We start from the raw sequence: 22484 nt of genomic DNA on the forward strand, positions 1-22484 counted from the left end.
CACAGTGAAGGATAAGTAGAAATATGAGACGGAAGCTATTTACATCTTGTCTAATTGAAGAGAAATGGCGATTGTGCTGACTAAATCATAAATTGCATCTGTTTTCCAGGTGCCAGATTTAACTGGGCCAGCAAATCCGCTTCAGATCTTAACATCTAAACATGAAAGCAACACTCTCTTTCCGAAATTCGGTTCTCGTTTTTTGGAAGATGTGTTGCATGTAAACGTATGGTAGTGGCATTGTTACAGGGATCGCCGATCTCTTCTGGTATTGTAAGGATGGTAATTGAAATCCGCGATGGACATGGATTAAATGATGACTAACTGAAACCCTCAGCTGCCGACAGGTGGTGTTGATATACCTCGATGTGGACAGCTGAAAATGTGGGCCCCGACCGGGACTCGAAACCGGGATCTCCTGCTTACATGGCAGACGCTCTATCCATCTGAGCCACCGAGGACACAGATGAATAGCGCGACTGCAGGGTCTTATCCCTTGCACGCTTCCCGTGAGACTCACATTCGCAACTGTCCACAATTCTACATATGTAATGTAACTTATAGACATTTGCCCATTCACTCATTGCAGCTTTTCCCTGGAATGAATGATGACTAACTGAGGGTTTCACTTGGTCATCATTCATTCCAGGGAAAAGCTGCACGGTCATCAACAGTATTCTGTCCTTTCGAGAACAGTTACTGTCTTCATAAAGGACATGGATTAGTCGCTTCACTTATTTCAGTATAAGAAAAGAAAACAATGAGTAACACACAGCACAAGGATTCGGGGACGGCTGCCGCACAATTGCTTTTGAGGGTAGCAGAGTATTGTTAACGATGTAGTTCAGGTCCAACCTCTAGCTGTATTTGATGTGACCACAGTTCAAAACATCTGCCACGTAATTTGCCATGTTGAAGTTGTCCACATTATACCATCTTTTGAGTTTTAGCTAACAAAGTAACACGTTTCTGTGTTGTAAAATGGTATGTCACACGACTGAGTACTGCTATGTTGCATTACGTGGTGTGTATCTTAAATAGACCAACTGTCCACACACACTGGACTCGCATTCGGGAGGACGACGGTTCAATCCCGTCTCCAACCATCCTGATTTAGGTTTTCCGTGATTTCCCTAAATCGTTTCAGGCAAATGCCGGGATGGTTCCTTTGAAAGGGCACGGCTGATTTCCTTCCCAATCCTTCCCTAACCCGAGCTTGCGCTCCGTCTGTAATGACCTCGTTGTCGACGGGACGTTAAACACTAACCACCACCACCGCCACCACCACCACCACCACCACCACCACCATCATCACCACTGTCCACAGTTGCATGGCGCCAGATCACTGAGCACATTGACAACAATGTTGCGTTCATACACTCTTTATTTTGCAAACAGATTCTTACGCACATTATCTTTCCAAATTGGGCTTCGCCAGATGATTTACAATACCAGTAACTGAAAATTGGTTAAATTTTTGATATTTATATGCAGAAAATTAAGCTATTTCAAACTCTCTCTGATAAAATAGATCATCTGGACACAGTTTGCAATGAAAGAGTGCCTATTAAGAAATTTCGAGTATTCGCATTTTGAGGCAGAATTCAGGTCTGTTTCGCTTTTACCGTAAAGTGTGAATTTTTCCGGTCCCCACATATAACCAACTCTGTGTATATGCCATCAGGAGTTAAAAACTTCAGCTATAGCATTAACAAATGTATATAGGCATCAAAATATAGGGTGCTAGTGAATGAGACTCAAGATTCTGGAATATTTGTTCATGTCTCCATAACTTCAGAATTTTATTAAAGTACGTTGGTATTTTCCTCCTCCTCCTCCTCCTCATCATCATCATCATCATCATCATCATCATGTTTGTTAAGTTGGAGGCATATATGAGACACATGAAATTATTTTTCTAATCTCTATTTCAGATTCAAAAGTGAGGAAGAAGCCTTGGACATAGCTAATAACACAAATTCAGGACTGGCAGGATACTTTTACAGTAGTAACATGGCCCAGGTACGAAGAGTAGCAAAACAGCTGTGTGTTGGTATGGTTGGAATAAATGAGGGCATTATTTCAACAGCTGAAGCTCCATTTGGAGGTGTCAAAGAATCTGGAATTGGTCGGGAAGGTTCTCATCATGGTATTGATGAATATACTTTCATAAAATATCTGTGTGTGGGTAATCTGTGAAATATTTTCCCTGTTTTTCTGAAAGAATTAATTTTTTCATTGCCATTATCATGTGTTGCCTGGAAAAACGAAAAATGATATGAGAAAATTGTAAAAATAAGGAAATATTTTATTAATAGCTATGAGCCTTCTGCTTAAATTCTGTGTGTTGTTGTTGTTGTTTTTATTATTATTATTATTATTATTATTATTATTATTATTATTAACATCATTATCACCTGCCCAAGGTGTTACCTGTGCCAAATAAATTTAAAATACATCCCCTGTTAAAGAGTGCCATTATATAAAAAGCTGCTGTTGTAAACAATTTTGTTTTTGTAAATGAGTTAATTTGTGTTGTACAGCAATGCCAACTGTAGACTTGGTCATTACAGATAAATGCAACAACTTGAAGCATTAGAGAGAGAGAGAGAGAGAGAGAGAGAGAGAGAGAGAGAGAGAGAGAGAGGGGGGGGGGGGGGCTAATTGGAAGAGGGTAACTGAAATATTGTGACATTATTTTGTGTAAAATATGAAATAGACAAATGGTGGTGGGAGGATGAATTTCTCACCCAAAAGGTAAAAGAAGACTGAAAGCACTAAATTTTCATCTTATGTAAGTAATTTACATAAATGTTGCTGTGTTTTTTATACTATTAACAGTAAAATGCTATACCAACTGTGTAAAATTTTAGTTTTTGTCACACAAAGCTGGATATTGTGAGAATGAAGGAGCACACAGAAAAATTAATTTGCAATGAAATTCTGTTTTAGATTATGTCTGAATAAGCTTATGACCAAACAGAACTTTTACACTAAATGAAATTGATGAATTAGAAACAGTAGTTGATTACTTTCGATAAAATATGCTTTTGCACATTATGTTGTGAATCGGTGCTAACAAATCAATAGTATGAAGTTTTATTGCAGTTAATGACTAATTGTTGTGCTTTTCCCTATATATTCAGTTTGCAGGAAAAATATTTTAGTAGTCTCATACAACTCCAGTATCTTGCAGACTGAATTTCAGAAGAATTAGAGTCTTGTAAATAATGTTTTTGTAATTGTCGTATAGGTGCAGGCTTTTGCTATTGTTATGTTAGATTGAAAACAGTAAATCAGGTTAAAAATGTGTGTGACTATTAACGTGTGACACAATTATTTAACAGCCAGTGAAATATAAAATTCAGCAATGTCAAATGCCATGTACCCAACCAAATAATCATTATTATTGTTGTTGTTGTTGTTGTTGTTGTACACTGCTGCATCGGAAGAAATCCTGGTGAATACAGGTGATGATTTTCACATTGCAACAGAAAATAGTTCCGCAGCTACTTCCAATGAACATTGTGAACAGCAGAGGAGAAATGTAAATTTGTGTTCTTGTGGGTACGCACCAATCTGGCCGGAATCACAGTTAACTTTGTACTGTAATAATCGTTAATCTTCATATTCAGTTCTTGTTTTGGGAAGTAAGGTATTGTTTCATATGCAGTATGGTTCAGAACCCATCACTCTTCCATAGCTCAAGTAATCACTTTAATGTAAATGATGCTAAATCAATATGCCAGTATGTAAATTTTTAATTACTATCTTTTGTTAACTTGTTCCTGGTGACAGATTTAGAAAAATTAATTAGAAATGAGCGATTTGCAATCATAATTTTGTGAAGTGTTAGTTTTGTAAACAGAATAACTACTTCGTCATAAACAGCTGACAGGAATAGGACTTGTACAAATAACTGGATAAACTTCATAACCAATAATGGCGACCACTGAATGTTACATTTTTTAGAAAATAAATAAGTGCATTACTTTGCAGATTTGTACTGTAGCACCCATACATACGTATATTACATCTCAGTTTGGCACTTCATAATGTTTATACTTAGCTAATTTTCATGTTTTGTTGGTTAACAAGCAAACTTTTTGGTAACTTCTTGTAAAACAATTGAATGTGCTACGCAAACTATTTTAGTCTTAGATTTGTAGCAGTTGGTATTTCATTTTGGGTTTTTACATAGTAACGTAGGTTTCTGCTAGCAGATTACTTTTGTAATCAGTTCATGTGTTTAAAGTTAATGGTATGAATGGAAAATAAGTATCAGAAGGTAAGATACCTTATGTTAAAAAAAAAAAAAAAAAAAAGGTGGACTTTGCCCATTTATTGTGTATTCGTATACCTTCCTGGTCGCAGAATAATGAAAACCGCAGTTATCGGGCAAATCAAAGTCTTATGTGTCAATGTGCAGTGTGTACCAATTTATATGGATCTTGTGATTCATTTGTTCTTTTTTACACTAACTAGTTCTTTTATTGTGTATCAGCTTCCAGTTGAAAAGATATTTAATTGCTATTTTGTTTTAACTTTAAAACAGTCTGGTTTTTTAATCTCAAATGTAAATGCCATGGGTATTACATTTTATTACTGTACATTCCACTCTTGGAGAAACTATTTGTAAAATATTAATTACCCAATTGAGATGTTTCTTATGCGCAGTTCATGTAATTTGTGCAGCAGTCTTCCACAACAGTCTTCCATAAACAATGTCTTCCATATCTGTGATACATAGTATCATGTGTAAGTTTAGTACATAAATGTGATAGTATATATAGCAAGCCATATTTTAGTGAGCTTTAAATAGAGAAAGTGTATATTTTTAGTTCATATTGTAGTATTATATGTGTTTGTGTAAGTACAACAATGGCTCAAAATGATGAACTGTAGTACTATTGAATAGTCATCCTCAAAGAAACAATTGACTGAATCATTTATCATCCTAGCACACAACCTATTTGTAACTCCCCCCTCAAAAAGACAATAACATTGCATTGAATAATAGAGCAGGTTATTGAGAAAATAATGAATACAGTATGTTGCATTATATGTGTATGTTGTTTTTATAGAGGCTGATATAATGCACAGCATTACAGAGCAGTAAAGAAATTTTAAATTTTCAGTTCCCTGCATTTATTTTATTTAAGATCTTGGCTAAACTCTCCCTGTTACACTATATTCAAAGATGGTTCAAATGGCTCTGAGCACTATGGGACTTAACATCTGTGGTCATTAGTCTCCTAGAACTTAGAACTACTTAAACCTATCTAACCTAAGGACATCACACACATCCATGCCCGAGGCAGGATTCGAACCTGCGACCATAACGGTCACACGGTTCCAGACTGAAGCTCCTAGAACTGCTCGGCCACACCGGCCGGCTATTCAAAGATGCATCTGAACAAGTGTTTGTGACTTCGTGACCTAATTGCCACAATAAGCTTCTGTTTGTACCTGTAGTTGAAAGCGTGTTTACTTTTGAAACTTATTAATAGCTTGAAACTGTCATGTTGGGACTAGAATTTTGATCCTTGATTTTCATGGGCAATGCTTTTACCAAGTTAGTTGTCCAGGCACACCTCATGGCTGTCTGAAAGATTCAACATGCCTTATTTGTACTTTTTATAATTTCCTTTGATAATTATTCAAATAGATCAGAAAATCCAAGAATGTGGGCAAAACTCAGTTTAGACTCTACTCAGTGGAGTTACTCTATATTGGTTTGACTGCTCTAGTGTCTTGGCAAGGATATGTGCATTTTTAGTATCTTCAAGGGTTATATGCATAGAGGGCAACACGAGTTTCATGGTATTCTGTAACTGTTATACATGTATTCGTTTTCATTGCACCAGCACCTGCCTGACACGAGTCATTCCCATTTCATTTTCAGTGAGAGATATAACTTAAAATCGATGAATCTATCAATGTTTCCTTAGTATCTGAAAGTGATTTGGAGTCCCCGCTGCATTCTCCAGCCGCAGCTTGCTCTCACACAAGGCACTGCTGAAGCAAGCATGTCATGTGAAGACATACTGACAAGAGACTGCCTAATCTTTGAGACCTTTATTTATGAACCATGGAACACTACAGTTGTGACCTTGCCTATAGTACATTGTGATTTGGATTGCTCCCTGGACTGTTGTATGCTTTTTGGATAACTTTGCTGCACTCTGTACACCCCACATGGGGATGTAGTAAGGATTGGAAATTGGTATGGGCTTGTATAAGGTTCTTAAGTTTAGAAAAGAAATGTTATTGGGTTATTTGCTCTTTAAGATTACACAGTGAGGATTGTCAGAGGCATAAGAGAAGATAACTGCAGCAGCCCCAGAGCCATCTTGAAGGACAAGGGAAATGCAAAGGTAAAGAAAATAACCCATTTAGTGTCTGCTCTAGGTGGCACCTCAGAACAGGATTTTGGGGGGGGGGGGGGGGGAGAGAGAGAGAGAGAGAGAGAGAGAGAGAGAGAGAGAGAGAGAGAGAGAGAGATTTTTCGGTTGTGGCTCCGAGAACCCTCAATCTTACAAGTTAGGTTATCCTGCGGCATGATTTGGTTGGTAGGGCGGCATTTTGTGGATGATGATTCGGCCTATTCTGATGTGAAGTGGTTGATTGGTGTCGCATCAGTGGGAAGGTCTTTGTAGAATACAAATAATAAAAACTTTTTCAAGTTTGTGGCTGGGGGCACCTTGTACATCTCCTTCCTCTCCCTAAACGAATTCATTATGTGTGAATTCAACAATCTCAGTGGGGTACTTAAATTTAGGGTTACAATATTTTAATTTAATTAACAAATAAAATCTAGGAATGTGAGTAAATTTGTTCCATCACCGTGTGGTGACTACAGTCTTCACAGAAAAGTGAGGGCTGCAGCTTTACAAAGGTAGCCAAAGCTAGTTTCAGATACAGTTTTTAAGGAATACAACCAACTGAAACATTCCTATTACAAGGATGAGGACCTAACATAAAACTAACTAATACATGTTTAGAGGCCAGTTTTTAAGATGAGTAAAGGAAGTGAATGACTGATTAATAGCATTACTAGAGGAAGTATTGGACCCAGTGTGTTTAGCAATAGAATAGGGGCTACATGACGTTGAAAGCCTTCCTTGTCAGACTGCAGTCAGTTTTTTTTAAGATTACATGGTTGCTCAGTGTCCAACATCCTTACAGGGACCAGACAACCTCCAGTGTGGCACCATTTTGTTGTCATCCTGATAGGGCAAATCAAAATCACTAAGCAGAATTTTGAAACACAAGTTTGTTGTAACTATAATCAGGGAGGATGGAAGCACTGTAAGTGAACTTTATTTCAGATTTGTTAGCATCACCAATTATGTCCTCTAAGTACCATTGTGACTATTTAATTGAGCAAAGGAAGGTTGTAAAATTGGAAATCACCAAAGCAACTAATTGATTAAGTCTTTCTGAGCATCAGCCATAATGACCTATGAAATGAAATAGATTTAGCTAACAAAAGTATAAAATGACAGCTACAAAATATGACACTTCCCATTGCATTAATGCTTCTTATAAACGAATAATAAACACTTGAAGACTGACTCCTTGGACCCAAATTTATATATCACAACAGCAAGGTAATTTAAGTTCAGTTAAAGTGAATAGAAAGATTGTAAAAATAACTCGCAGCAATAAAACGTCAAATGAACAGACAAGCACAATAAGACTTGTTTAGAACAGTCACAAAAGTAAGCAAGTCATAAGACAAATAAAAAATAATGGTTTAATTAAAGAAAACAATCCTAGTTGAGATTACAAAATTACAGTTCATGACAGTAGAAACAGAAAAGCCATCATTAATTTTTGTTCTTCACCTTGGTACAGTCCACTGGCCAGGGCATGTAATCAGTTGGAGTGGCTGTATGCATTTTATTATATAATACGCATGTGAAATAGCAGTGTATAGTCACACTCGATTTCGGAATAGCAAGCTGGGTGGAAGTCACTGTGGCGACAGCTATGTTAAGCAAAATATCACAGTGGTGGAGTGATGCAGTATGGTCGGCAGACTTCAATCTTCTAGTAACGTGCTTCAGTTGACTGGAACTTATTTAAGGCGGCAACTTCTCAAACTCGAAGGTGGAACGCATTTTGTGACCGTAAACAACCTAAACAGGTCACAGCCCTGTTGTTTCATGTAGTCTGGCATACGATGGAATTACATATGGTAACAGATGATTCCAGTCTGAGTGCAAGCTGTTCTCATAATAAGACAATATTTTAAATACCACGTTACGAACACATTCAAACCTGTCTTTATTCAGTGGTGAAGTGGTGTAGTTCTCCTCTACCTGTACCATAGGATTAGACAAAGTTTGTCCCTAGATCTGTTATAATGGCCTCTGGACTCCCATATGGTAGTACTGAATGGGTGATGAACGCTTTTGCAACTGTCTCAGAAATTACGTATTCAATCCATTTTATAAGATAGCGAGAGAAATGGTTAATGGCAGATAAAATATATCTTATTTTGGGCCATTATGGAAAATGGTCCTAAGACAACAGAGTGCAGCAATTTCAGATTTCAAAAAGCCCCGCTGCTTCAGACAGTGTTTGAAGACGTATATTTGGTCCCTCATATTTATGCTTTTGGCACAAGGAGACAATTTTGAATGTAATCTGCTACATCTTTCTTTTGTTGTTGCCACTAATAGTAATAGCCTGCTATGCACACTAGCAAGGCATTTTTCTCATTATGACATTCTTTATGCTATCGTGGCATTGTTGCAGTATGCACTTGCAGATACCGTATTTACTCGAATCTAAGCCGCACTTTTTTTCCGGTTTTTGTAATCCAAAAAACCGCCTGCGGCTTAGAATCGAGTGCAAAGCAAGCGGGAGTTCTGAAAAATGTTGGTAGGTGCCGCCACAACTAACTTCTGCCGTCGGATATATGTAGGGCTACACAGGCATGGTTTGTAGGCACAAAGATAAATACGGGCGCCAAAACCTCTGCGTCAGTAAACAATTCCTTTTTTTTTTTTTAAAAAAAGAAGGTGGAAGACGAGCTTTTTTTCTCCGCCCCGAGTTTCGACCACTGCATTTTCATACATTATCCAACGAAGTAAATACAAACTCCGTATTGTTCATCTTCGAATGTAGCAGAATTTCAATGTACTACGAAAATCCGACTGGCAAGACTGTTTGGGATGTTTGTCAATATGGCCAACTCTACGTTCTGAAATTTTTCCTACCTATGACAAGAGATGGTTGCTAATAGGAACTTTTATGAATTGTGAATCACATGCAGTATTCTCTTCACCATAAGAATAATACGAATATAAACATTTTGCCATGTTTTCTTTTGTGTTTGCTGCTATCTCATTTAAATCTTGCCTACCTAATAAACTACGAAACTGGAGTGAGACAACAGGAAACGCGGAAGAATATATGTATCGTGTCATGTTTATATTCGTATTAAGTGATACAGTCAGAAATGAAGCACGGCAACTGACTAGATTTTCAAATCGAAGATGACTAATTTCTGTGCAGAATTTGATGTACTAAAGAAGCGGCCGCAAAGATTTTCAAACGGAGGAAAATTTTCGCTAAACTCTCGTTCAGAACATGTCCTATCATACGCAGTCTATTATTTGGTTCTTGTTGATCATTATCAAAGTAACAGCAGTGTAAGCAACAACAAATAGCAGTCTCTTGCCATTGTTTCGCTAATGAGACGATTCCTCTCTCTCTCTTTTTTTTTTATTTTTTTTTTTTTAATTGTTAGCGGCATTAGCGCGCACAAAAGCAAGCCATGCCGCGAGCGGCGACTTTCCGTAAACACGCACTATCAGAATGCGACAAACAATGCATGACACAGTACAGTAATGCATTTTCAGCTTAGAGTGACGTAAACACCTATAACAAAGAAAACGGCACTTGTCAGATCGAAGCAAAATAAGCAATAGATTCAAACCAGACGAAGCACGTGAAAAAGGGAGAGTACCCGTATAAATACGGACGGAGCGCCTGACGCATAGCAGTGGCTACCTGGTAAAGCTTAACTGCTAAGCTTACGACTCGAACCAAACTACTGTAGCTGTATCGTCATTCATTCGACCTAAATTGTGTCTCATATTACAATGGACCAACTTTGTTTCGATTTGGAGGTGCGGCCTAAACCTCTTCTCTCCCCTTGAATTTCGAGTCTCAAATTTCAGGTGCGGCTTAGATTCGGGAATTTTTTTTTCCTTGATTTCGAGTCTCATTTTTCAGGTGCGGCTTAGATTCGAGTGCGGCTTATATTCGAGTAAATACGGTAGTCTTTGGAATCCGTTCTCCGAGACGTGTTTTCTTATATAAAATGTCATCGCTTGTAATAAAATCCAGTAAGGTAGTGCATTTTTTTAAACTCAGTTTCAGAATCTTGTGCCTTTTTTAATTATTCAATAAGCAAGTTGTCTACTTGCAGGATCTTAATTTTCCTACTCATGGCGTCTGCATTCTGATTAAACTTTCCAGGCTTTTGTTTGACCAGGTAGTCATGTTCACCGAGTTTTAAGGCCCATCTTTTCAACTCAATAGCCATTGTAAAGCCACTTGATCTGCAATTACCGGGTATTGTCATCCATGTCAGTAACAGTGAAAGTAATGAGAGCCAAAACGAAGTTCCAGAAGTTATTTTACTGTGGTGCTGTAGTTTTGCTCAGCTTCACTCACCTAAAGCGATGCATAATCATTTTTTCCCCATCTTGTATTTGACTCTGAATACAGTTGACAGTGACACTGCTAGCATCACATGATAGAATAAGTAGTAGGGTAAATTCTGGATAAGCCAAAGTGGATGAACTAAGAATTTCTTTCAGTTTTAACATAGCACTCTCAGTCCACTGTCCAGACAAAAGAAATTCCTTTCTTCAGCAATTTTGTGAGAGATTTCAGGGTGGCTGCCTATTTCCCCACAACATGACAATAGCAATTTGTTAACGTGAGAAATGATTGCAATTTTTTATGTTCCTCAGCACTAGAAAATTGTTCACTGTGCCCGTTAATTGCGATCTGGTATTACGCCTTCTGCAGAAATTATGTGACCTAGATAGTGCACTTGTGATTGCACGAAACTACATTTGTCTAATTTCAAATTTACATTAGTGTCACTAACATTAGTGTCACTAACATTTCTTAGATATTCTGCATGTTCCCTCATCCTGCTCGAAAAGACAGTTATACCGTTTAAATATAGTATACACGTGGTCAGCTTTAAACGTCATGAAAGTAAATCAGCATTTTGCTGAACTGTAGCAGGGCATTTCAGAGGCCAAAGGACGTCCTTAGATATTTGTAATGTGTGGAGGGCACAAGTAAAGCTGTCTTTTCCTGATTTTTCATAGCTATAAAAATTTAATAGTAACCAGAATGCATTTTTAAGGTGGGGAGGATAGGCATTTGCCAAAGTGATCCAGACTCTCATCAGTCCTTGGAAGGGGATAAGTAACTGATTTCATGACATTATTGACTGCCCACCTGTCTACACAAATGCAGCAAGTGTTGTCTCCATTATTGGTTGTCTTGGGGACTACCACTGTAGGTGGCACCCTGGGACTGAAAGAATGTTGGATTAAATCTGCTTGTAGCAAATGTGAGATATTTTTCTCTACTACAGGTCGTAAGTGATGGGTATGTGTTATAGTTTCTGGACTAAACGCGTAGTATCACTAGTAGAAATCTCATGTTATGTTTGGGGAACTTGCCAGAAGTTGCTTCTTTTTATGAAACAAATTCACAGATTTGGGGTATTGTACACTGATTTTCAAGTTTCTTTCAGTTTCTCCTTTTATAGGTGACATAACTGAAGCAGAATTAATGTAAATTGTTCTTTCAGGCTGTTTATTTTCTTAGTATGCTGTTACCTCATCAGTGTTTACGTTGTGGACTTCGGCAAGCGTCGTACCCCAGAGAATTTTAACATCTGTGGTTCCAAAATTATCTATGCTCACTGGCAAAAATGTACCCTCTTCTGATGCATTCATTTGAGACAAACCTCTATCCAAATAATTTTCTCAGCTTTGTTTAACTTCAACACTATGGTACATCCTTTAGTGGGTTGTCAGAATGTGGCCATTCGTTCTGGACTCTCTCACATCCTTGTAACAGAAATAGTACCAAAATGGTAGAAGTTTACCCCAATTTGGACTTTTTGTGTTTGAAAGTTAACTATGCCACGAAAACGATGCAGGAAATCTTTGCCTAAAATGACATTGAAATTGTGGTCCTGCCTCCAAACCACATCAAATGTGAACTTGTACTTCCTTTTGTCTATTTCCAGTTCCACATTTTGGAAATGTATTGGGTGGATTATCTTTCTTCCCCAGTCCACTGTCTACAATGTGGCGGTTTTAGTTCCCGGCCACAAGTAGAGTTAATGAACAAAACACTTACTTGTGTGCCTGTGTCAGTGATAAAGGGTACCTTGCAAAGTTATGTTTGCCACCTGAGTGAGTCCTACAACTATCACTGGATTTGCTTTGTGGAACGGGAACAAGGGACAGTGGTAGAAATGCTCCCATGCGCATAATTGACCTTTGCACAAAAGCACGTGCTGACCACAGGGCTTTCGCTTCAGAGGTAAAGTGCTATAAATGTGGGCATAAAAGTCATGTACAGAAGCAATGTCAGCAATCTGAATGAATGTTATAGGTGTGGACAAGTTGGACACCGAGCACGGGACTGTGGGAATCGAAAGCTGGGAAAACGATGACAGCGGAAGTAGCTGTTAAACACAAATGGGTATGAATAGGACATTATACTGGACAAATAAATGCACAGTTACAATGTGCGCGACAGACTTGATGGAGGACAAGGAACATAAATTTCTGGTAGACACGGGTACGTATGTGTCAGTCATAAACAGGAAGAGATTTTGGTCTCCACATTACAAATTACAAGGAGTTGGGGACAATAACATAGAATTGTTGGATGCAGCAGTGCTCAGTTTTAGTATTGGAACTAAAGATTTTCATGAGCATATGGAAGTGTTACCATTTGCAGGTGGAGGGTATTCAACAATTTTTGGGCTGGTTAACATCATGCTACAATCGATCTTTTGTGGTATGCAATAGAACTAAGTGGAGCTTTGTTTCCATTTGGGGACATACCCCAAATGGAAACAAAGCTCCATTTAGTTCTATTGCATACCACAAAAGATCGATTGTAGCATGATGTTAACCAGCCCAAAAATTGTTGAATACCCTCCACCTGCAAATGGTAACACTTCCATATGCTCATGAAAATCTTTAGTTCCAATACTAAAACTGAGCACTGCTGCATCCAACAATTCTATGTTATTGTCCCCAACTCCTTGTAATTTGTAATGTGGAGACCAAAATCTCTCCTGCAAGCGAGGCAATGCTGCAAGGCTGCCGGGTAAACTGCAAAAACACACACTGAAGGTTGATTCCCATAATTCTATAGCATCAGGTATGGGGAAATGTGTGTGTGTGTTTACACTCATACATATTTACCACATGAAACATCATATGCGGTAGAGGCACTAGAATTACATTAAAATGTGTTGTTTCACGCACAGAAGCGTAGTATGCATAAGTAATAATAACGGTGGATTTATGGTTCCTGTAAGCTCGGATAACTTTGGTATTGACGTGGTTAGTCTATTGAAGGGCGTAATGGTAGCTGCATTAGATGTATTAGACAAAGAGGCTCTCGATAGGTCATTTGATGACCAGGGTCCCAAGCAAGCCATCAGCACATCAGCGTTACAGAAGACAGTTGGGTTCCTTGCGAGGCAGTGTTCAGCAGACAATGGAAACTTTGCTACTATGGTTTATGGATTTATTTAAAGTGGATGGTCTTTTACCGGTAATACCTCTTACCCAGCACCGTATACCTACAGGTAACAATGTGCCAGTCTACAGAAAGCCATACTGTGTACTGAAGTGTCTCCAACACTTAACAGAGGTGTTCAAAGGCAGCAGTTGTCAGAAGTGAAAAAAAGAGCATAGTGATAGTCCATGGGGCATAGCATTGGTCATTGTATGGCCATCGTACCAAAGAAATAGCTGGGTAGTACAAATAAATACAGATTTTGTTGCAACTACAGATATCTCAATGCTAAGACAGTGACTGATGCGTATCCAATCCCAAACATTATGGAAATGTTGGGTAACTTAGGACAGTGCCAAGACTTTACAACTACTGATCTAAGAAACAAATATCACCAGCTAGAGGTAATCCCAGAGAACAGAACAAAGACAGCTTTCATGGTACCATGGGGTCATTACCATTACTCAAAGACCCACCAACCAAATTCCAGATGTCATTAGATGGAATTCTATGTGGACTGAAGCCTATCATGCTATATGTGGACGATATCATTGTATTCTCAAAAGATATGCACGAACATGTGAAATGTCAGAAGATGTGTTCAGTAGACTACAATCAGTGCTTCTGACACTTAGCACAGATAAATGTCATTTTGTGCAGGCACAGGTGAACTATCTTGGACATGTGATTAGTGTGAAAGGCGTTCAAACCGATCCTTGTCTACCATAAGCAATCTGGAACCTCACAGTGCCACAGACCATGAAGCAACTACAATCATTTCTGGGCTTATGTAATTATTACCATACAGTTGTAAAAAATTCACAGATCACAGAACCATTGAATGAGTTATTAAACATGGCTGTCAAATTCCAGTGGTCAGCAGAATGTCAAATGGTGTTTGAAACATTGAAGACTGATCCAGTACTGATCTTTCCTGATTTTGAGAAGGAATTTATCCTTTCATGCAACACCAGCAATCACTGGTTTTATTCTGATCCAGAATTTTGTTGGAAAGGAACATCCAGTAGTATATGCTACAAGACAGCTGAACAAACTGGGGCGTACTTACTCCACCACAGAAAAGGAAATGCTAGTGGTTACATAACAGGTCACATATTTTCATTGCAATTTATATGGCTGGATACATAAGATGATTAATCACACATCGTTGAAATGGCTGTTAGGGCTGAAAGATCCTTCGAGTAGATTAGCAAGGTGGGCACTCAAAGTCAGTGAGTTTCATTACAACATTATTCATAAATCAAGTAGAAAACATACAGGTGTGGGTATGTTGAACATAAAGGTTGAAATATTGAACACACTAGGGAAAAGTGTAATGGAGTGGATGAGAGCACAGGCATCTGACAAAGACTGCCAGGCAATCAGATCACAACAACAATTTGTGACACATAATGGCTTACTCTGCAGAATGACTGGATGCAAACCACATGTAGTGGTTCCAGTAGAATTTAAGGATGTTGTGTTACAACAAGCACATGACCATATGTTGTCAGGTCATGGAGGATGCAGAATGACAGGCAGACAAGTCTCGGAAAGATTCGGGTGGAAGACAAGCAAGTGTGATGTTGAGCAGTTCATAGGCTAAAAGACTGTGTACCTTGTGCACAGAAAATTCCTTTGCAAAGATTATCAGGTGTGTCTAAACGTTTTCAGATAATTGGGTTCTATATCCTGGGACTGTTCAATAGAACATCCGCAGGAAATACACACATACTGACAATTACAGGCCACTTTTCAAGGTTTATGGCAATGGTAGCCATCATGATATAATTAACAGCTACTTAAATTTGGTGTGCCTGACATCTTAATTATGGATCAGGGTACACATTTTGTATCAGACTTGATGAAGCAATTATGTCCTCTACTTCAGATTCAGAAGTTACAAACAAACTCGTTCCATCCACAGACTAATGGCAGAACAGAGCAAGTGCATAGCACCATTTCTAAAATGTTAAGCTATTGCATAGATAGTGAGCACAACAATTTGGATACATATCTCCAATAAGTAAGTTCTACATATAATTCTAAAGTACGTATTCAAACTGGTCTTTCACCATTCATTCAAGGCGGTGTATGGCAGGAAGATGCTGTCCCCTTTGATGTCGCGGTTCCTAAATTAGGACCTAACTGAATCAGTCACAAGATTTGCGAAGAGGATCCGAGAGATGTGGCAGAAAGTGAAGCAAGACAACACTAAAGCCTTGGAATGACAAGAACAGTTGGCATAGCATGTAGAAAAGCTACGTCAATATCAAGTGTGTCATCGGATGTTCCTCACTAATCCTTATACGCCTAAACGGAAGATGAAGTAGTTCTTGACTAAGTATCAGAGCCCTTACCGAGTCGCTGACATGACTTCATCAGTTAATGTTAAAGTGCAGTTTCTCATTAAAACATCTACTGTCCATGTTGACAGAGTTCTGAGTCACTGCACAGAAAAACAACTGAGAAAATCAAGAAGCATTTACTCACAGATAAACACGATATACATACAGTACCCCATCCATTGAGGTCACACGACAATGAGTAATATTCGGCTTTTGTTATGTTATTTCTGGAGCTATGCAATATAAACTAAAAAAACTAAACCCTGTCTGAACACACCTCAGAGGGCACTATGGTACCAACCAACCACAGTGTCATCCTCAGCTGAGAGGCATGTGGGCAGCACACCATGCTTTCTGCTGTTGTTAGTTTTTGTGACCAGACTACTCAGTCAAGTAGCTCCTCAACTGGCCTCACAATGGCTGAGTACGCCTTGCTTGCCAACAGTGCTTGGCATACCCCAGTATTAACCTGGCATTTCCACTGTGGCAAGGCTGTTGGCATTCAATACATGTTTCATTTTCTATTCTTGTTCAAGTCTTATTATTATTAAATATTTATATTAGTTATGTGGGTTGTTATAGTCTATGTTTCAAATACAGGTTATTTAATAGTTGATTTGTTTTGTATACCCATTTTCAAGGGAGGGAGAGAATGTCGAAAGTTCTGGATGGGTTGATGTTGTCCTGATATTGTTATATGTTACCAGGGAGGAATGACGCATACAGTTCACAATCGGCCATTAGTCAGGTGTGTTGTTTACCAGGAGGTTGACTTTTGATGTGTGGGATATAAAGAAAAAAGTTTACAGGTTGCAAGATGCATTTGTTCTTTTGCACTTCTCTGTGTAACTTTACAAACTGCCCACTGAGATACAGGGTGAACTCCAAAAATTGAGGCTACCATATGGCAAATTGAGAGCTCAACTGATGCAAATAACTGACAATATACCATGGATGCTAGTTTGTAAGAAAAAGATGATGATTTGGATGCGGGAGGAAAGATACTGAAGACAATATTTGGAATAGCAGATTATGAGGATATACAGAAGTTGAATGATAAAATTGGGCAAGTGCAACTGATTATGTGCACCATCAAAACCACAGCATAGTGGCATACTATGCAACAGTCGAATTTACAGCAGAGCATTCTAAACAACACCAACATTGTTCTTGAGTTAACCACAGAATTGGCACAGTACACTTAGGATACAGTGAAAACAGTAAAGAGCGATTTGGGAAAAAATACAGAGTTGGTTGTGCATACTAGACAGCAAAATAATGGTAGCTAGATTGTTACAAGCATTTGCAATAGACTTGATGATGCAAGAATGGGTATAGTGTTATTACTAGAAGCAGTTTACCATGTGGTAAACAGGCAACTGAGTTTGGCACTTTTGCTGTCACAACAATTTTGGGGACAGGATTGTGCCTAGTGGGAAAACAGCTTCATGCAAAACTGCAACATGTGATAGAAGTGATGGAAAATAACTTTGCATTTTTTTACCACATAGCAATGGCAGAAGTGAATACAGAGACAGAAAGATTGAACGTATAAGTCCAATTACTGAATGCAAGGTACCAACATTATACAATTCACCATCACCCAGTAAGGTGGAGAACAGTGGGTAAGGGGATACAAGTGAAGACACAAGAGATGTTAATAATTTCTGAATATTTAGAGGCTCACACTCTTATCTTACTAGGGGACCTACAGGAGTGATGCCCAGCAAGAGGAGTACAGACAGACACATGGATATGCAAAGTGCAACAGGATGCCAAAAGGAAATATTGGCCCCACAACCTCATTTTCAGAAGAAAGGAGCACACTGTATCTACTCAATGTTTGTATTGGAAACTGTAATCCTGAATTGCTATAGGAATGGAAAACCTAAGGGCATGGTAAAGCTTATGTTACACAATAGTGGTATTTTGGTAAATGACACAACTTGCGAGATAATCAGGATGAACTTTCGCCTCCCAGCTACAGCCACTGGCATGACTGTACTCAAACTAACCCACTCTGCATGTTATAGGCCAGAGAAGCTATCAGATATCCTACCAGCACAAAACTTAACCTACCTTAATAACACACTAAATCCTAACCTAATGCACTCTCTAGACAAATTCATTGCACCCCAGCAAGGAAAAATTTCCATGGGACAAATGTTCCAGCACTTTCAGCAGTATCAAATCGCCATAACTTTAAGTGTTACAACCACCTGTCTTATTGTGTTTCTGATAGCAATTTGCATACTTTGCTTTTGGCTCAGATGTAAAAATATCCTTCTTCCCAACCTACCAATACACCAGATACCTGTCAAGTGGTTAACTGATATAAATCAGAAAGTATAGAATAGGACAAAAACTGTGAAACTTGTGATAGCATAGAAGCACTGAAACAGAGGTAGCATAATGTAAACATAAAAGGGATTCAGTGAACCAAAACTTATAAATAATGTTAAAGAATTAAAAAACAAAAGTAGGTCCTCTCAGTTAGGTATGTATATGTATGAGTGTGTTTCAGAGGATATTTGGGACAAATGTTTTGAAGAAGGGAGGAGTGTTGCACCCCAGAATGAATTCAGTGTGCACACTTACATTTTTTTTAAAATTTTTGCTTGGCTAGCTCAGAGCCAACCGGGCCAGCTTGGAATCGGTGTGTCAATCAGTATGTCAACATGGCATACTGCAAATGTAGCAGAAGGCAAAGCACTAGTGAAGCATTGCCATACAACCTCCAAGCGAGGGAAGCAAAAGAGCAAACACCATAATACATCATAACACGGCATTATGAAGTAACACTCTGTAACTCCAAGCACCAGAGCACCACACTAATGGTCAAATGTTGCAGGAAGACCTGAGTTCGACAACCAACAATGGAGGCAAAGACCACTGACGCATCCAATAAACCAGGGAAAATTCACTCATCCACCTATAGCCACTGCATCAAAGGTGACAGCTTTGCTACTTAAATAGCCAATTTTTCGAAGCTCCCAGACACATTCAGTCATCCTGTCATCCTAACCATGTCACCGGTTTCAGAGAGAATGATGGTCTATTGAGTTTCAGTGAAACCGTGACAAGCTGATCAGTGATGGTCTGCCCACTCACTGAATTTGATTCCGAGATGTAGCTATTCTGATGCAACCCACAGCTGTAGTCTGCCGCTGCAGCCTACTTGGACATTCAGATGAGGAGAAGGCTGGTGTGCTGCCAGCCTTCCATCTATGGAGGGTAATTTGTGGATGATCTGCAAGCTGTCATCCCTACACCATCCAGCATGGCACATCCATGCACCCTGTGACCATTTTGTGATCATCTGATGCAGTCTTCATCATTCGATGGTGGGAAATTGGGTCTTGTATTTCAACACAGCTGTCATCTTGGGCTGTGCGATTGGCTACACTCGTGCAACTGGCCATCAACGTGAATGCAGAGGTGTAGAGCTGTACTGTGCTGCAAAATGACCAGTAAGGGAAAACACCTACTCATCTTCCCTGCTGCAGCCATCATGCCAACCATCGACTCTCAAGGTGTGTCAGTGGTTCTCTCCAGCACAAACCTGAGGCCTGTGGGCCTTCTCAAAGCTGCCCTCTGTTTCTTTTAACTACGAAAAAACAAATTCTACCCACATTGGTCAATGTATTCATCCTGACAATAAAATGTCAGTCCAGGTACCACTGTCTTACTGACATTGTGCTGCTGAACATAAGAATAAAGGAATCTCATTCCACCAGACTGCCAACTACCCTTTTGGGAATATCTATAATATCCCTGCATGACACAGCTTTTGCTATAGTTCAGTGAGTTGTGCAGCTCTGTTTCAATGGCATATTCTCCAAGGCATTTAGGTGCCTGGATATTATTATTATTTTTTTTGTGGGGGGGGAAACTAGATGTTTCAACCAACAGTGTCCTGTTTCTCAACCACTTTATAGATTTTATGGTGCCAGCATTGCCCTCTAAAGCCAACGGCCTTGCTGCAGTGCTAACACCAGTTCCCATCAGATCACCAAAGTTAAGTGCTGTTGGTCTGGGCCAGTACTTTGATGGGTGACCATCTGGTCTGGAGTGCTGTTGGCAAGTGGGGTGCACTCAGCCCTTGTGAGGAGCTACTTGACTGAGTAGTAGTGGCTCCAGTCTCGTACACTGACATACGGCCGGGAGTGTGGTGTGCTGACCACATGCTCCTTCATATCCGCATCCAGTGAAGTCTGTGGGCTGAGAACGACTCAGCGGCCGGTCAGTACGGTTGGGCCTTCATGGCCTGTTCGGGCGGACTTTAGTTTTAATTACCTTCTAAATCCTTTTGAATGTAAAGGGATAAAACTGTCTCAAAGCTGCCCTCATTTTCCTTTAACTATGAAAAACAAATTCTATTTAGCAGCATGTGTTCTGTTACTATAAACTGAACTATTTGGGATAATTCCTGTATCAGGAGGACAGGCTACATGACCCCTTTTATTTGTCTGGGCATTGATATCCATCATCAGCAATACACCCACTCCACTGGGAAATGGTTAGCAAAAGTTCAATGGCTTCATCTGGGTGCATGAGCATCTAGGGAAATAAAGATTCACTCAGACTGAGACACGTTTGTCCCTTATGCAACTGAGATGCAACAGGTGATCCAGAGGTTTTGCCTGAAAAGCCTTGCATCTCATCGGCACACAACACACCTCGATGAGACTGAGGATGGTTAAGCCAAGATTCCTGTTCCCTGTGGCACACAATCTTCCACCACAGCACTGCACAGTGGTCACTGAAGCATGCCCAGATCATAGTTACACAAGACTGATGGCACTTACTAGTCCTCAACTCTCAAACCCCTGGTTTGCTGTGCTCATACTCATCAAATGAAGGCTGAGCTCCCTGACGTGTTTGTCATTTAAAACAACCCGGTGGAAGCACGTGTGGCTTTATTGAAAATACCAAGGATGTGGCGAGCATTATGCCCCTCTTGCATTTCCAATCTTAGTTCCAACTCACATTCACTCATTGTCAGTTGCCTCTAATCTTTCAGTGATGATAAAAACTTAATCTATGTAACAGAAATATCTAAACCAAACAATGGAAAATCCCGGATGGAATGTAACAATATTATGGAAAAGTTGCTGCTCACCATATGGTGGAGATGTTGAGTCACAGATAGGAAAAAAAAAAACTCATATTTGTTGTGCCTAAATATCTAAACCATCTGATCAATTGTAAGCTAACATAGTAATTTTAAACTACATCTTTCTTCCCATTCTCACAGTTTTCAACACTCACTCAAATATAAGAATCTGCATGGCTCAGGTTAGGTCACAGTGAAGTTAACTCGTAAGGTCTCAAATTCTTCACAAACAGCACATCATGATTTCATTTACCTGTGATATACTTGCCAGTTATCAACAGGCTGCCTTTTTGTGGCAGGCTTAACTGTATGGATGTCCTTGCTCTCTACACGTAATTATTTTATGCAATATTATTAATAAAATCAAATTACTCCATTTTCAATGCTTATTTCATTCTTTAATGTATGTTTATTCCCTTTCAGTAATTTGTGTGTTTTTTGACATCACATAGTCTCATGAACAATGTTCAATTGAGAAAACCAAGATAAAAATAAATGTTTTCTTACCTTACAGAGGGAGTTACTTATGCAGTCCTTTCCTTTTTAATTGCTGTTTTGCAACCAAGTCAGTAAACGTTGTGTACTGCGTTACGAAAATAAATATTTTGCCACATCCTTCTGAAGCTATTTTTTCTTCTATCTTATTTTAATCTAAAGTGTGAAGGCTACAACCTTATGCCATCACGTTGCAATTCATTATCTCACTTGTGTGTTGAGTCCGCAGCAGGTATGACTTCATGGCCAAAAAGTAATTTTCTCTGTCCTTGCTTTTTAACAGTTTGGTTTGAAACTTTGTCTTAGATGTATGGTCAACTTGAACATATATTTATGTATCAAGAGCTTTTCTACCTATGCTATTTATGCATTCCTGTTTCGCTTCTTCGTTTTCACTGTTCTGAGATTCATTGTTCAAAATATCTAATGTAAATTCCACTAATGGTATCACTCTTTCAGTCTCCTTATTGTATATTTATGACAGGAATGTTACACATGTGCAGAGAACTAGAAGAAACAATGCTGATGAGCCAACACAATATGACATAGCATAAATAAAATGATGGTCCATCTTTGGAAAGCAGCAATTCTGCATGGTGTCGATTCCACAAATTTGTCAGTAGATTTCTGGAGGTATGTGGCACCATATATCTATGCACAGGTCCGTAAATAGGGCTGGTGCTTTGTGGCTGTGGAGCTGGCATCCCAGA

The 22484-nt window shown here is 39.0% G+C and overlaps 1 protein-coding gene across 2 annotated transcripts in view; it reads left to right on the forward strand.

Moving 5' to 3' along the window:
* LOC126248057 (succinate-semialdehyde dehydrogenase, mitochondrial) overlaps positions 1-5137 on the forward strand; it is a 217182-nt gene extending 212045 nt beyond the window's left edge. For both annotated transcript variants that reach the window (XM_049948694.1, XM_049948695.1), the window contains exon 9: positions 1935-5137. In XM_049948694.1, the coding sequence (XP_049804651.1) occupies positions 1935-2199 (265 nt within the window). In that variant the 3' untranslated portion in view covers positions 2200-5137. The remainder of the gene's footprint in view (positions 1-1934) is intronic.
* The last annotated feature ends 17347 nt before the right edge of the window (positions 5138-22484 follow it).

Source organism: Schistocerca nitens, chromosome 3 (assembly GCF_023898315.1).
Source record: "Schistocerca nitens isolate TAMUIC-IGC-003100 chromosome 3, iqSchNite1.1, whole genome shotgun sequence".
Taxonomy (NCBI): domain Eukaryota; kingdom Metazoa; phylum Arthropoda; class Insecta; order Orthoptera; family Acrididae; genus Schistocerca; species Schistocerca nitens.